This window comes from Schistocerca serialis, chromosome 11 (genome assembly GCF_023864345.2).
Source record: "Schistocerca serialis cubense isolate TAMUIC-IGC-003099 chromosome 11, iqSchSeri2.2, whole genome shotgun sequence".
In the NCBI taxonomy this organism is placed as follows: domain Eukaryota; kingdom Metazoa; phylum Arthropoda; class Insecta; order Orthoptera; family Acrididae; genus Schistocerca; species Schistocerca serialis.
This window is the reverse complement of record NC_064648.1, coordinates 65,706,479-65,723,179: the sequence shown is the minus strand read 5'-3', so window position 1 is coordinate 65,723,179 and position 16,701 is coordinate 65,706,479. Positions and strand designations below refer to the sequence as shown.

Here is a 16,701-nt window from a genome sequence, read left to right as displayed (position 1 = left end):
ACCAGCAATAGATCAACTTTGACCCATTCCATACCAAGAAGCGCCTTCTACACAGCCTGGCCACCCACGGCCATCACATCTGTAGTGACAAGCAGGCCCTCTCGAAATATACTGCGGGCCTCACTGAGGCCTTCAGAGACCGTAATTACCTTCCCAGCCTTTTACAGAAACAGATCTCACACGTCTTCTCTCTCCCGTCATCCACCACCTTTCAAAGTCCCACTACAGAGGAGCACCCCCTCGTGACTCAGTATCACCCAGGACTGGAGCAAATGAATCACGTTCTCCGCCAGGGTTTCAACTGCCTCTCATTGTGCTCTGGAATTAGAAATGTTCTACTCACTATACTACCCAGCCATCCTAGAGTGGTATTCCACTGTCCACCAAACCTACACAATATCCTCGTCCATCCTTATACGACTCCTGCTCCCAATCCTTTGCCTCGTGGCTCATATCACTGTAATAGATCCAGAAATGAGAACTGACCCCCACATGCTCCTACCACCATCTACTGCAGTCCGGTCTCAAGCATCACTTTTCCCACCAAAGGCAGGGCTACCTATGAAACCAGTCATGTGATTAAAATGTTTGTTACATGAAAATTACTACCTTGGTTTTGAAGAATAAACAACACATATTTATGAGCAGCATCAGTATGTTTATTCCAGAAAAGTAAAGTTTGATTTGTGTCACTGACTTCCAGCATATAATGCATAATCTGGTGAAGATGTCAGATTGCTGCATCATGGCCTACTAAGCTGCTGAAGACGAGCACAATATTTAATATCCGGGGCTCTAAACAAATCTTAACTGCCTCTGTACTTCCGCCTCGACTGACATATCTGCCCAACCTCTTTGCCTTTACATGTGTCTGCCTATATATGTGTGGATGGATATGTGTGTGTGTGCGCGCGAATGTATACCTATCCTTTTTTTCCCCCCTAAGGTAAGTCTTTCCGCTCCTGGGATTGGAATGACTCCTTACCCTCTCCCTTAACACCCACATCCTTTCATCTTTCCCTCTCCTTCCCTCTTTCCTGATGAAGCAACCGTTTGTTGTGAAAGCTTGAATTTTGTGTGTATGTGTGTTTGTTTGTGTGTCTATCGACCTTCCAGCACTTTTGTTAAAAATCTTAACTTTGAAAGACAAAGGAACACTACATTCACAGCAAGAGGCTATAGCTATTTCGTGGATCTTCTCCTAAAAAATGGATTATACAGCTGCATATCCAATCTGGGCATCCCCCTCCACACAAAAATCTCTACTTACATGCCTACTCACCACACCATACCTCAATTGTACGATGCATTTTGGTGTACTGAGATACCACACAAGAATAGATTGCGAGAGCTGGTACCAGACGTACCGTTGATGTCTGTCCGTAACAGGAATATCCCCACACAAAAATCGATCACGCTGCTCGCCGGAATCACGCCCCCTGGGGTGGCAGTGCCACCAGGAAGAGAGGTGCACACTTACATAACCATGCAAAAGCAGAAGTTATCCATTGCAAGTTGTAAGTCAGTGTGAGCCTCGGTAGGGAGTTCCTGCAGAAAATCTGTCATGTCTTCCAGTCAAGTGAGACAGACACAGTGGCCGATAGATAGACAGTTGTCAGTCTTCGGTAGAAACAGCACAGTGAATAGTATTATCGTATGTGGACAGACACCATCTGCCCAGAAATTTAACTGAATACTTTAGTTTGGAGCTGTTCTTCAAATTGTACATCAAGACGGAAGCTCACTTTTGTTTTGGCTTTAGTTCAGAAAACCTTGTTTACTTTGTGTTAATAGAACTGTGCCCAACACAGGACAGATAGGCTATGCTGGCATCCTACAACAGCTGTAACCAGTACTACCAAAGTTGAGTAATATGCTTCACTATTCTGTGTGTCATGGTGCGTGTGTGTGTGTGTGTGTGTGTGTGTGTGTGTGTGCGCGCGGTGGCCGTGCGGTTCTAGGCACTTCAGTCCGGAACCATGTGACTGCTACGGTTGCAGGTTCAAATCCTGCCTCAGGCATGGATGTGTGTGAGGTCCTTAGGTTAGTTAGGTTTAAGTAGTTCTAAGTTCTAGGGGACTGATGACCTCAGATGTTGAGTCCCATAGTGCTCAGAGGCATTTGAACCATTTTGTGTGTGTGTGTGTGTGTGTGTGTGTGTGTGTGTGTGTGTGTGTGTGTTGCCCTAGATCCCACGCATCCATCCTCCTGGGACACCTTTACTAGTCTTTTTTCAGCAGCAGAACACTCCACCACCGAGCTTAAACGAAAATATTTATGTGAAACGAGAAGCCAGATGCACAGAAATGTCAGTGAGAAGTGTGGGAGGCTCACCATCCAGAGCTTGGGGTCGCACTGCAGGTAGTCGAGGCCCGGCACCAGGTCGAACAGCCTCCACAGCTGGTCCTGTGTCAGGCTGCCGGGCGCGATCACGCGCAGCGTCACCTTCCCCGAGCTTTCGTGCGGTACCCCTCCTGTCGAAAGAGCAGTCGCGGTATCGGTTAATAGTGAAAGCTCATCGAGAGTTCACTTTGTCGAATGTTAACAGTTCTCTGGCTGCTGAACATTTCCTAGAAGACACACAGCTCACAATTTTTACTGGCGCAGTGGCAGAGGTGGATAGTTCCGCAGTGTAACTGTACCACCTCTGCATCCACAGGTGACCAATCAAGATAATTTTTCCATTTTTTCAGTTTCAATATTCCGTTGACACACGAGCAGCAGCCTTTTTAATATTTCACAAAGCGTTTATTAACAGTCTATCACAGTTGTAGTACTTACATACGGTGACTAGTTTCGAATCGGCCAGTTCGTTCTCTAGAGTGGCGTGTGTCGATTGTGACAGTCACCAGTGAACAGTTTATGAACTGTACAGGGTGGTCCATTGATCATGACTGGACTAAATATCTCACGAAATAAGTGAGAAACGAAAAAACTGCAAAGAACAAAACTTGTTTAACTTGAAGGTGGAAACCAGATGGCGCTATGATTGGCCCACTAGATGGCGCTGCCATAGGTCAAACGGCTATCAACTACGTTTTTTAAATAGGAATCCCCATTTTTTTTTACATATTCGTGTAGTACGTAAAGAAATATGAATGTTTTAGTTGGACCACTTTTTTCACTTTGTGATATATGGCGCTGTAATAGTCACAGACATATGGCTCACAATTTTAGACGAACAACTGGTAACAGGTAGGTTTTTAAAATTAAAATACAGAACGTAGGTACGTTTGAACATTTTATTTTGGTTGTTCCAATGTGATACATGTACCTTTGTGAACTTATCATTTCTGAGAACGCATGCTGTTACAGCGTGATTACCTGTAAATACCACATTAATGCAATAAATGCTCAAAATGACGTCCGTCAACCTCAAAGCATTTGGCAATACGCATAATGACATTCCTCTCAACAGCGAGTAGTTCGCCTTCCATAATGCTCGCACATGCGTTGACAATGCGCTGACGCATGTTGTCAGGCATTGTCGGTGGATCACGATAGCAAACATCCTTCAACTTTCCCCACAAAAAGACATACGGGGACGTCAGATCAGGTGACCCTGTGGGCCACAGTATGGTGCTTCGACGACCAATCCACCTGTCATGAAATACGCTATTCAATAGCACTTCAACTGCATGCGAGCTATGTGCCGGACATCCATAATGTTGGAAGTACATCGCCATTCTGTCATGCAATAAAACATCTTGTAGTAACATTGGTAGAACATTACGTAGGAAATCAGCATACATTGCACCATTTAGATTGCCATCGATAAAATGGGGGCCAATTATCCTTCCTCCCATCATGCCACACCATACATTAACCTGCCACAGTCACTGATATTCCACTTGTCGCAGTCATCGTGGATTTTCTGCTACCTAATTGTTCATATTATGCCGGTTTACATTACTGCTGTTGGTGAATGACGCTTCATCGCTAAATAGAACGCGTGCAAAAAATCTGTCATCATCCGGTAATTTCTCGTGTCCAGTGGCAGAACTGTACACTACGTTCAAAGTTGTCGCCATGCAATTCCTGGTGCAGAAAAATATGGTATGGGTGCAACTGATGTTTATGTAGCATTCTCAAAACTGACGTTTTTTGAGATTCCCAACTCTCGCCCATTTTGTCTGTTATTGATGCGTTGATTAGCCGCGACAGCAGCTAAAACACCTACTTGGGCATCATCAATTGTTGCAGGTTGTGGTTGACATTTCACATGTGGCTGAACACTTCCTGTTTCCTTAAATAACGTAACTATCTGGCGAACGGTCCGGACACTTGGATGATGATGTCCAGGATACCAAGCAGCATACATAGCACACACCCGTTGGGCATTTTGATCACAATAGCCATACATCAATACGATATCAACCTTTTCCACAATTGGTAAACGGTCCATTTTAACACGGGTAATTTATCACGAAGCAAATACCATCCACACTGGCGGAATGTTACATGATACCACGTACTTGTATGTTTGTGACTATTACAGCGCCATCCATCACAAAGTGAAAAAAGTGGTCCAACTAAAACATTCATATCTCCTTACGTACTACACGAATATGTAATAAAAAACGGGGGTTCCAATTTGAAAAATGCAGTTGATATCTGTTTGACCTATGGCAGCGCCATCTAGCGGGCCAGCCACTGTGCCATCTGGTTTCCCCCTTCAAGCTAGACGAGTTTCATTCCTTGTAGTTTTTTCATTTGATGCTTATTCTGTGAGATATTTGGCCCGGTCACTATCAATGGACCGCCCTGTACATGTGGTGCCTGGTCTTTCAGACATGCCTGAAAGAACAGTCACCAGTTTTTAATCCGGCAGCTATTACGAATTCAATGCTGTGAGTAATGAGGATAACAGGGAATAAGCACTGCATTAGTAGTGTGCGAATAAGTTGAGAATTTGGGTCTGACAGGGTGTATGCTAGGGTAGTCCAGATGGCTCAGTGGTCACAGCAACTGCTTAGTAACGAGGAGACCCTGGTTCAAATCCCGGTCCAGCACAAATTTTCAACTTTCCAAATTGATTCAGTCTATGCACATTGACAGCCAATGTCTAATTCCTTTCCGCATTTTATAAAGCACGCATTACCATTTTGATGTTTGTTATTAAGGTTAGGCACTTTCACTGTAGCTTCAGTAGGACAGCCGGTTCCAATCTAGTTGCCAAACGTATGTACTGAAACTGTGACAGATTGTTGATAAACATTTCACGAAACAAGATCACGATGAAGACGAAGATTATACATATAAAAGGAATCGACTACACGATTATTAGACTCCCTATTCTCTTTTGGTGTCCAAAGGGGTAGGTATATGCCTTTTGTTCCCTTTCTTTGTATAATAGTAACAAAATGATCATATGTTCTGTACTAGGTACACAAGTGACTAACTAGCCTACTAAAATTCCAACAATGAAAAATGAAACCACGTTCACTAAAGAAAAGTTAAAATGGCAGTCTAGTACATGCAGTTAGCATCTTATGCCGAGAGACTGAAATACAGACTTTTTTTGTCCACTGTAGGTTCAGGAGCGAGGAATGGGTCAGGTGGTGCCTCACTGTCAGATCAACAGTGACAAGAACACCCTCTCATCTCTGCTCCCTAAACTGACATACCGATACTGCCTTCAGATCTTGCTGTAGCATCCACTACTTCATAGGCAGTGTAGTGCACAGTTTGTGGATGTTTCATCATCTGCTAGTGCCTCTGACAGATGCTGTCCAAAGTCCAATTGACATTGCACGTCTCGGGAAGCCGTACAATCTCAGACGATGTGGCGAACTGTTAAGGTTTCTCACCTATATGCTGCAGGGGTACTTCTCACACAGTAGCAGAAATTAACAAGTTATTTCGGTACATCCCATAGTGCAGCAGCATAAGACAATATCTGCCCTTCTCGAGCTTCGTAGCAAAGTCTGCAGAGACCTAGGTGGTGAGCTTGATGGTCTGTAGTTTATTTGATTTTGTACTTCCTTGACATTTCTTTCTCCATTTCTTCAGGATATGGCACTGCACGAGTATATGTACTTCGAATGTTTCCATCCCCACTGCTTCTGCTATGCCACTGGATAGTATACCCCACAGACACTAAAAATTCATACAAGTTCTACCTTCGCAACTGCCGGAAGAGGAACCACTTGTGTCAATGAATATTAGAGTGCCGAACAAACTGTGGCAAACGCGGAAGGTATCGCACCACGGGGGAACGATCTAGTATCCGAGTCTGCGAGCAAAGCGTATGGACATCACGGAAGCTGAGAGATACCGTCATACTAGTGACAAAGTAGAGCTTTGTAAGAGATGCAAGGAAGAACACGAAGATCCTCTGAAAGATGAAGTTGCAAAAGTCTGAAGTCGCTAAGAGAGCAGACAGTGAGGGAAACCGTGACACACCCGCCACCACAGAGTGCACGGGGAACGCAACACAAATACCCCACATGTTTCAACAAATATTCGATTGACTCGTGCCGATTTCTGACCGTGTAACAACGATGACGACCCCCACCACCCTGTAGGCCTGCCGGAGGTTCCACCTGTGTGACTCTGACATTGTCTGTCATCTGCCTTCGAGTGCGTGGGTACCGATGCTGCTCGTCCCATCCCTGTGGCAAACAGTGATGCTGCCGGCTCCCCCTTCCTAAACGGGGACCGAGAGCCGACCCCTGCGTGGCACCGAGTACTTCGAGTGGACCAGGAGTGAAACTCCCGAGTGCAAATCTTCGACATCCACTGGAGCATTTTGGAGATCGATACGCAGAGCTGGAGGCTGCCAGAGTCCACAGTCGACCGCCGCCTGTGACGTAGTGGACACTAGCGTGTCGGCAATACTGCGAGAGGGCACGAGCCGGCCCGGTCGTGGGGCAGTGCTTTGGAACACAATCTTGTATTGCTGCCTAATACATGTGTTATTGACAACAATGTTTTCCCCATGATCTCGAGTGTAGTGAGGACCTCACCAATGCGTCCTCTCTCACAATGACCGTAAGAGTCTGGGATTGATCCCCTACACTTCTTTAGTTCGTTTGCCAGCCAGCTCACTAATTGAAATGCCAATTAGACTGTGTCCAGAAAAAAATGTCTGTTACTCTTGTTCTCCTGAGGCCATACAGTCGGTCTCAGATGGCAGAGACCAATGGACGTTTTGGATAACAATCGTCTATTGACGAGGAAATGAGACTTCCCGTCGTACTTTCTGCGAAGCGTGCACCTGTGTTCTACTCACCACTCTCCCAGAATGTGATCTATGCTGCCAGGCTGCACCAATATCACATTCCCTTGTACGCAGGTCTACAGAGAGTAGCTCAGAACAACAAACCGACAAGTGCCGGCACAGAAGAGACAGGTCCTGTGAAGTGACGTAGCAGTGTTCAGAAATCGCAGCACAGCTGCACATTCTTCACACTGATAACTGCAGGAAGCTGCAACTTCGAGGGTCATCTCCGAGAGGATAAAATGGACAATGCCAGCACTTAAGGAAACTGGAAAAAGGGGAGTGGGGACCCAAACCCCCATTTACACAATTCAGCAATAAAAAACACTTTTCTTACTATTACCCGTCTGCATTTTTAACCACTTTTGTCACCGACGGTTATTTCGTTCTCATTTTCCAGTCTAATTCCTTCAGTGTCACCTGCTTTATTTAACTTCATTTTGTTACACTAGATTTACTTTGTTTGGTGCTCATCTTGCGACTTCTTTTGAAGACAGTGACATCGTGGAGGAATCAGGATAAAGGAGACATTTACTGCAAGTAATACAGAAATTGTGTCAGCACACAGAAAATATGAAGAATACAGTGAAGGATAAGACAGGAGCAATAAAGATCAATAGATGAGTGCAATAAGTGTGTAAATGTGATTTGAGACTTTCTCGGCGTATTCCATTCGTGAAATCTTCTCGGGTGATCAGCCGAGTAAAGGCGTCGTCTTCTCGCAACGTTTCGAAGGGTTTCGTACCCATCATCTTCAAGCGAAGTCAGTTTCTCAATCGTCTGAGATGCATTATTTTCCATGATGGGTGAAACGTATTCGTGAGAACCCAGATTATTTCAGGCACAGTGGGCATTCCTTGCTGAATGAAGTCTATTAGCATCAGATATAGGCCTTAGTTTGAGGGAGAAATTTCTGGTAATGTACTTGTAGAACACAGAATTGTATGCAAGTACAGAAGTAAATTAAATTACCGACTCCAAGAAAACTGGAAAAGAAGAAGATTAAGACTTCGCTTGATGATGATGGGTACGAAACCCTTCGAAACGTTGCGAGAAGACGACGCCTTTACTCGGCTGATCACCCGAAAAGATTTCACGAATAAGTGTGTAGCCTTTCACCTACTATATTTAACATAAATTTATACAGCACTGTCAAGCAAAAGGTCTCAGATTAATATCAGGACACACACACACACACACACACACACACACACACACACACACACACACACACACAGATATATTCTGCTCTTTGCTGATGATCGTATAATTATTCGTAAGTCAGAAAATGACCTCCATTTTGCAACACATCACCTAAATCAAATGCATAACAATCATCATTTCAGTAAAAAAATTCAAAGCAATGTCTTCCAAAGGGAAATTTGCAACACTGCAGCATAGTACTCAATCAATAAAACAGGTGTCACATTTTCAGCTGTTAGGCTGCAATATTAAATATAAATATGAAAACAAATTCAATGATAAATGAGTTTCAAATACACATTACACTGGGTGACAAGGCATAAGCAGATAAAAAGTTTAAACTTTTTAGAGTAATGGCTGTCCCTGCCCTAACACGTGGAAACACATCTGTGACATTAACTAAGGAAGACATAAAAGAATAGTCAGCCGAAATAAAATTTTAAACCAAGTTAAAGGATGTATACTCAAGCGCGCACACACACACACACACACACACACACACACACACACACACACACACAAAACCTGTTCTGAAAGACAGTGGTCTCCTTTGATGAAAACATATGGTAGCATTTTACAGGCTTCCAAAGTAACACGGTACGAGACCAATACTTTTGTTTCAGTATTTGGACAAACATCTCCTGCCTCTCCATTAATAATTATGCAATCAATTAAACAATTGCTTTTGTCTGTGAACTGTGACACAAATGTGGAACCCAAACCATTTCGCTCATTTTACTGCTGTTAGAAAGGAATTTGGACACTTGACAAACACAAAACTTGTAGTTATCTCTTCTGTTAGCCACCACACCATTTCTGAAACCCGAGGCAAACATACCGTAGAACTTCACATGTGTCAATTGTCACTACCTTTCGGTTCTTCCACTCTTTACTTTCTCTCTGCGATCTTTGCCAATTTCAAATCCTCGTGCACACTTCTCAGTTGACAAGACTATAAACTGCAGCTGTCGTTCAAACCTCCGCAATATAATCCTTGATATCACAACTGTCTCCCTTTCTGGGCTACTGAAGTCAACAAATAACTTTTTATTCCTTGGACTATTGGTCTTTTGACTGTTTTGATACAGCCTGGCACCATTTCCTATTCTGTGCCAACTACTTCATTTCAGAGTAGCACTTGCGGAGGCCAACCTAAATTATTTGCCGTTTTCTGACGCAGTCTTTACCTTCTACAGCTCCCTCGAGCATCACGGAAGTTATTCCTCAATGTCTCAGCTCGTGTCCTATCGTCTGGACTCTTCCCGTGAGTTTTTCGCAGACGTTCCTTTCCTAGTAAATTTTGCAGAGGACCACCTTCATTTCTTATCTTGTTGGTCCATAAGATTTCTGCCACCTTTCGCAACATCACACCTCAAAAGTCTTAATCTTCTTCTTTTCCAGTTTTCTTGGAGTCGGTAATTTAATTTACTTCTGTACTTGCATACAATTCTGTGTTTTACAAGTACATTACCAGAAATTTCTCCCTCAAACTAAGGCCTATATCTGATGCTAATAGACTTCATTCAGCAAGGAATGCCCACTGTGCCTGAAATAATCTGGGTTCTCACGAATACGTTTCACCCATCATGGAAAATAATGCATCTCAGACGATTGAGAAACTGACACACATGAGATGCTACTACATACTGTCCTTTCCCTATAGTATGGAAACAAAAGTTACTTGCCCTTTTAATGTGACGAGAAACATACGACGTTCTTATAAAATACAATCATCATTACAGCACTATAACATCAAAAATCTATGTACAGTACTTACGGCTGTTGAAAGGAGTGTACGCATTGTCGAACACTCCCCCGCCAGGCATCCCTCCACCCGAGCCGGACGCTGAAGAGAAGCGGTCAGGGAAAGGGTTGTCCCTCTGTGCCTGCCGCTTGGGTTCGGCAAACACCGCCTTGAATGAACGGTCGCAGCCTTCGTACGCCTTGGCTGCATGAGATACTCTGCAAGATATTTAAAGTTATCCATTTTCATCTTGTACGTATGCCAGGTAATTACACACTTCTAGGAATCCGAAATTTTAGTACCTATTTTTTGGCAAAATCAGCAACAGTTATTTTGTTCGATCTTTTTTTCGTAAACGAGATATACAACTTTATAAGGTTGCTGCACTAGGTGCATGAAGACGAATTCTTAGTGCTTTGAAATTGACAGGAGAGAAAAAAAAGGCAACTGGAGATAAAGTAGTAACAAAAAGGGAGTAGTTTTTATTCGCTATAACAAGAACTTTTTGACTGAAATGTTTGTCTCTGCACAAATTTCAACAGTTTTTTTTTCATTGGTCCGTGCTTGTTTTCTTCTTCTTCTGGCTATATTTAGGCTTTCAATAAATGATTGCTTCTGATGAGAAACAGCATAATTTTCTTGATGGTGAAAAGAGTACTTCCCCAGTTTAAGTCATTTCTCGACATGAAGCTTTCTCCCATCCAATTTCATAATCAAAAAATATGCAAAACACGGACTCTGAATCTGTAGCTCATAGCCCTGATCAGCATGCTGCAGAGCCCTTTCAAACACATTCACAGCCATGCAACATGCACTTGACAACACTACAGATAGAACTGACAAGGTACTTAGAGTGGAAGCAGGATCAAAAATAACTGTGCACTCTTTACAGGGAGGCTCTCAGTACGGTCGAAATACATCGACCAATTTTCTTCCCCAGTCACTACAGTGCAGATACTATATAATATGTCAGTCAACTGTGTGCATAAATGAACTAAACCTTGACAGTGGGGTGAGGCGGAAGGCGGAAGGAGGAGGATGGGTGTAAGTGAGCAGAAGTGATCTGAGGCAACGTTTTTTTTTATGGATATCACAACTCTTAGAGCCATACTAGTGATGTGCACACTTCAAGTCATGAAGGAACTGACGCGCAGGAACCACAAGTTATGTATCGTAGCAACGCTTGCCGTTCGCTGCAGACATCACATCACTACCAGGAATAACACAGGTGCACCAAATGCGGTGTCCGGCGGCAAATAGGTAAGCAAACATATCGGATATAAACATAATGTTTACACAATACTGGTCATTTTAAGAGAACTATTTAGAAGTGAGTTGTTCATTATCTACGATAACTTCATACTTCCTACAGGCAAAAAAACCAGTATGACCAAATACAAATATGGAAGTGAAATAAGCATAAAATGATGAGAATTAATTTTGGAGGTAGTACAAACCAGAGACAGGTACAGGTGCTAATTTACTGTCAAACTGAGTAGCAACTGTTCAATTCTAAGAAAGAAAGTATGAATTTTGTAAGTGGAAAAGTTATTTTGGGACATTTTATTTATTGGTGGGGGGGGGGGGGGGGAGATTAGAAATGAAATAGTATCTACTAGAACAATTGGAGAAGAATATCATACTGTGGAGATTTCATACTGGTGGTCAGAGAAGCACCTCACATTGTCAACCAAGCTTCAGAAGGTGGTAACGTATCATCAAATATAGAGGAAGAAAAGAATTCTCAACTCTATGAGCTGGAGAACAAGCTCCTGGTTTCTCCCCTATGATATTCTAGTGCAAATACTTATCCAAACTGTTTGCTCATTGGAGCTTTTAGTGTGACAAGATATTGGAGCTTTCACACTGCTGTTCTTCCTACCTAGGCGAATCTTGGTGTCAAGACATAGTAGTAATTTAATGTATGACAAAATGATTTTTTTATGTAAATCAATAATTTTATTTGTTCGCTACAACATTTTACAAAACATATATTTCCGTTTCATATGTAGTACACAAGTGGCGCAAATGCAGATAAGTCTTCACTGCATCAGCCACAGATAATGAGGCCGACACTGCTACAACAGAGGCAACAGTCAGCAATCGCAAGATGATCCCTGCTGTTGATCTCTGGCTATTCTGTATTTCAAAATTCCATTGGAAAAGAGAAAAATGGAAAATTGGTAAGTAACACGTAGTACCTCAGGACGTAATGTCGCACCTATACTTCAGTTTTTATTGAGTTCACATGCCCCGTTCTTACTACAGCATACATGCATCTGCATCTGTGATGACAATTGCGAGAGGGTTTTTCGAACCCAATGTCAATATTCACATAAAAAATGAATTACTTTTAAATACTGAATGAAAGTACCCTTTAACCATTACTTGCAATTGTGGATTATTAAAAGAAGAGGCAATAATGGGTAGCTACGAAAAGCTTAAAGTAGTGCAATGAATATCTCTGTAAAATTAATGTAAAATGTCATTCTAGAATAAACAGTTTCATTTAGACATACATTCAGTTGATGAAAAGAGAATCAGCTTTCCTCTTATGGCGACAAATCAACCTACAACTAAAAGTATACAACTGTGTCTCATTCCAAACCTTGAGATTTAATGCGGCTACTGGTGGAAATTACTGTTCCAAGTACAGTTGTAAATCATCATGAGCAAACCTTCGGAAGGCAGATAATTCTGCAAAGTGCTTCTTTAATTGCAGTTATTTAATGGAAGGGAACTAACTGTGAGGTGAAAGTTGACAGAAATACAGTACATTCATGATTTTAGTCAGCTGTCTTACAGACTTATTGCCAACAGTGGTCCTCAAGCATTTCTGCATTGCAAGTGGAGCCATATATTCAAATCTTGTTTAATACCTGAACGGTACAGCTAGGCAGTAATTCCGTACTGTGTAAATTGTGACAGTACAGAATCTGGACAAATTAAATTCAGATATATTTTGACAATCATCAAAGGCGTAAAATTTTCTGTATCCTAGTCATTTATAAGCGTGCAAGCAAATGTACAATTTATTACCTCTCTCACAAGCCGGGTGAAGTATACTTACCAGCAACTGTTTTTCTTTATTGCGTTTATTACTTTACATTGTTCCACTTCCATACATTCCTGGCATCTAGTGGTAGTCCACTGCACTGGCTGCTATTTGTTTGTTCTGAAATGTAGCTTTTAGGGCTGTGGGAGGTATACACACCACCAAATACTGTTTTAAAGGCCACTGGGAAGTACATTTCAAGAAAAAAGGATTTTCTTCACAAGACACGGAAAGTACACTAACCACAAAATACTTCTTTCAGAGACTTTGGGTAGCATACTTACAAGCTTCGTACAGGCACTACACTGAGGCGACAAAGTCACGGGATACTCAATATTGTGTCAGGCCGCCTTTTGCCTAGAAGAGTGCAGCAGATGTGGCACGGACTCGACAAGTCGTCGGAAGATCCTGCAGAAATACTGAGCCACACTGCCCCTATTATCATTCATAATAGAGAGAGTGTTGCCAACGCAGGATTTTACGCACAAACTGACCTCTCGATTATGTCCCATAAGTATTTGACGGGATTCACGATGGGCAACCCGGTCGGCCAAATTGTTCACTCAAACTGTCCGAAATGTTCTTCAAACCAATCACTAACAACTGTGGCCCGGTAATATGGCACATTGTCGTCCATAAAAATCCCGTCATTGTTTGGGAACGTCAAGTCCACAAATGGCTGCAACGTTCTCCAAGTAGATAAACATGACCGTTTCTAGTGAATGGTCAGTTCAGTGTGACCAGAAGCCCCAGTCCATTCCACGTGAACACAGCCCACACCATTACGGAGTCATCACCAGCTCGTACAGTGCTTCGTTGACAAGCAGGGTCCACGGCTTCGTGGGGATCTGCGCCACACTTTAACCGTATCGTCAGCCCTCAGCAACTGAAATCTAGATTATCTGAGCGGGCCACAGTTTTCCAGTCACCTAGGGTGCAACTGATACGGTCACAAGCCCAGGAGAGACACTCGCAGCGGTCATCTGCTGCCGTAGCTCGTCAACACCAAATTTCACTGCACTGTCCTAACGGATACATTCGACGCACGCCACACATTGATTTCTGTGGTCATCTCGCACAGTGTCGGTTGTCTTTTACCACTGCCAACTCTACACGAATACTGCTGCTCTAGGCCATTACGGGAAGGTGGTCAGCCAGAGCATTGTCCGAGGTGAGAGGTAATGCCTGAAATTTAATTTTCTTGGCACACTACTGATGCAGTGGACCTCTGAGGACTGGATTCCCAAACAATTTACGAAATGGAATGTCCCACGCATATAACTCCACCTACCACTCTGCATTCAAAGTCTTAATCCCACGGTGTGGCCATAATCACATCTGAAACCTTTTCACACGAATCACCCGAGTACAAATTACAGCTCCACCAACGTGCTGCCTCGTAATCGTCTATATGCAATAAAAGTTCATCATTATTTGAAAAACATGCACACGATTTGAAAGAAACAATAACAGAACAGCAATAAATCAACAAACCAATGTTAATAACGAAACTGAGTATTACAAATGTAGAAAAGCACAGCTGCAGTAATCGGAGACACTAGGCTCCTTCGTAATGAGGTCACACACGTAAGAAGACTACCCAGAACGATACTCACTTGTGGAACTTGACGTAAGCGAAGCCCTTGCTCTCCCTGGTCTCGCGGTCCTTGACGATCGACACGTAGTCGATGTCGCCAAACTGCTGGAAGTGCTCGCGCAGCTCCTGGTCGGTCATCGTCTTGGGCACGACGCAGAACAGCCGCAGCAGCCGTTCCGACTCGTTCATCTCCCGCTTCGAGCCCTGGTCCCGGCTGCAGCACGAGACCCGACGTCACCTCGACACACATTTTGCACCACAAATCTGTACTGTATATATCCTGCATACCTGCCATTACTGCCAAAGCTCCTTACCCCCACCTTTCCATAAAACTATGAGGCACGTCTGAAAAGAATGTCCAGTTTTGGGGGAGGGGGAAGGGGGGAGAGTGGAAATATCATACTTTTTGTATGCCCTCTTCATACAAACATCCCATCAGTGGAGACTGTCACTACTGAATACCATTCTTTGTGTAATAATCACTGTCAGAGTGGCGTCCTTCAGGAACATGGTACAAGTTCGAGAACAAGTGATAGTCAGAAGGTGCGAGATTGGGGCTGTACAGCTGGGAATAAAACTGCTCCTGATTAAATTAGTGAATAAGATTTCGAGTGAACCCAGCAGAATGGGGACGTGCATTGCCGTGAAGCAATACGATGTCTCGATTCATCACTCCACGCCTTTTGTTTCAAATTCTGCTCCTTCTGACTACCACTTGTTTTTTAATTTTAAGCATGATTTTGGAGGGAGGCACTTTGACAGTGACAAAGGCACAAAAAATTTTGTTCAGCAATGACTGTCTTCACTGGTGGCATCTTTGTATGAAGAGGGCATAGAAAAGTTGGTTTCATGCCTCCCACATGTGGGAGTATTAAAATCCTAATGGTAAACTGTCAAAGCATTCACAACAAAGTGTCACAGATTGAAGCACTCGTGAAAAGCAGTGAAGCTCATGTAGTACTAGGTACAGATAGCTGGTGGAAACCCGATATAAATAGCAGTGAGATTTTTGGGCAAAATTTTAGTGTGCATCAAAAGCACAGACAAATGGGAAATGGAGGTGGTGTATTTGTCACAGTACACAAGAAACTCTAATCCACCGAGAAGAAATTGAAGCTGCATGCGAGATTGTTTGAGCAAGACTTGGTATCAGGAGTGGGCATAAAATGACAACTGGATCCTTCTATCGCTCACCACACATCTCCTGAAGTCACTGAATGTTTTTAGAGAAAACCTCCGTCACTTGTACACAAGTTCGCCAATCGTACTGTAATCCTTGGTGGAGACTTCAATAACCCAACAGTCAACTGGGAAAACTACAATTTTATTAGTGGTGGGCGACATAAGACATCTTGTGAAACATTACTAAATGCTTCTCTGAAAACTACGTAGAACAGATAGTTAGGAATCCCACTCAACATGGAAATATATTGGATCTAATAGCAACAAATAGATCTGATCTCTTTAAGGATGTCCACATTGAATCTGGTATCAGTGGTCACGATGTGGTTGTGGCGACAATTATTGCGAAAGTACAAAGGACAACAAAAACAAGTAGGAAGTTATATAAGTTCAGTAACAATATTGTGAAAAGGAAAGGTGCTACTCAGCATATAGCAGAGATCCTGAGTTGCAGATAGGCCTATCTGTGACTCAGCAACTCCGCTATACGGTGAGTAGCACCTTTCCTTTTTGCAATATTGTTAAATTCCATCTTACATTTTCCATTATATATTCAATAACTAGGTAAAAAATCTAGTTGTGTCATATCTCAATGAGGAACTTGAAACTTTCAGCACAGGGGAAGAGGATGTAGAAGAACTATGGCTCAAGTTTATAAGCCTAGTTGACCATGCACTGGATAGATATATATACTCAGT

The 16,701-nt window shown here is 42.9% G+C and overlaps 1 protein-coding gene across 2 annotated transcripts in view; it reads right to left on the bottom strand.

Moving 5' to 3' along the window:
- The window catches only part of LOC126427339 (RNA-binding protein 45), a 146,695-nt gene that overhangs the window by 113,324 nt on the left and 16,670 nt on the right, over positions 1-16,701 (bottom strand). For both annotated transcript variants that reach the window (XM_050089665.1, XM_050089666.1), the window contains exons 3-5: positions 14,841-15,035; positions 10,203-10,387; positions 2,335-2,474 (exon numbers count right to left, since the gene is read on the bottom strand). In XM_050089665.1, coding sequence (XP_049945622.1) covers positions 2,335-2,474; positions 10,203-10,387; positions 14,841-15,035 — 520 coding nt within the window. The remainder of the gene's footprint in view (positions 1-2,334; positions 2,475-10,202; positions 10,388-14,840; positions 15,036-16,701) is intronic.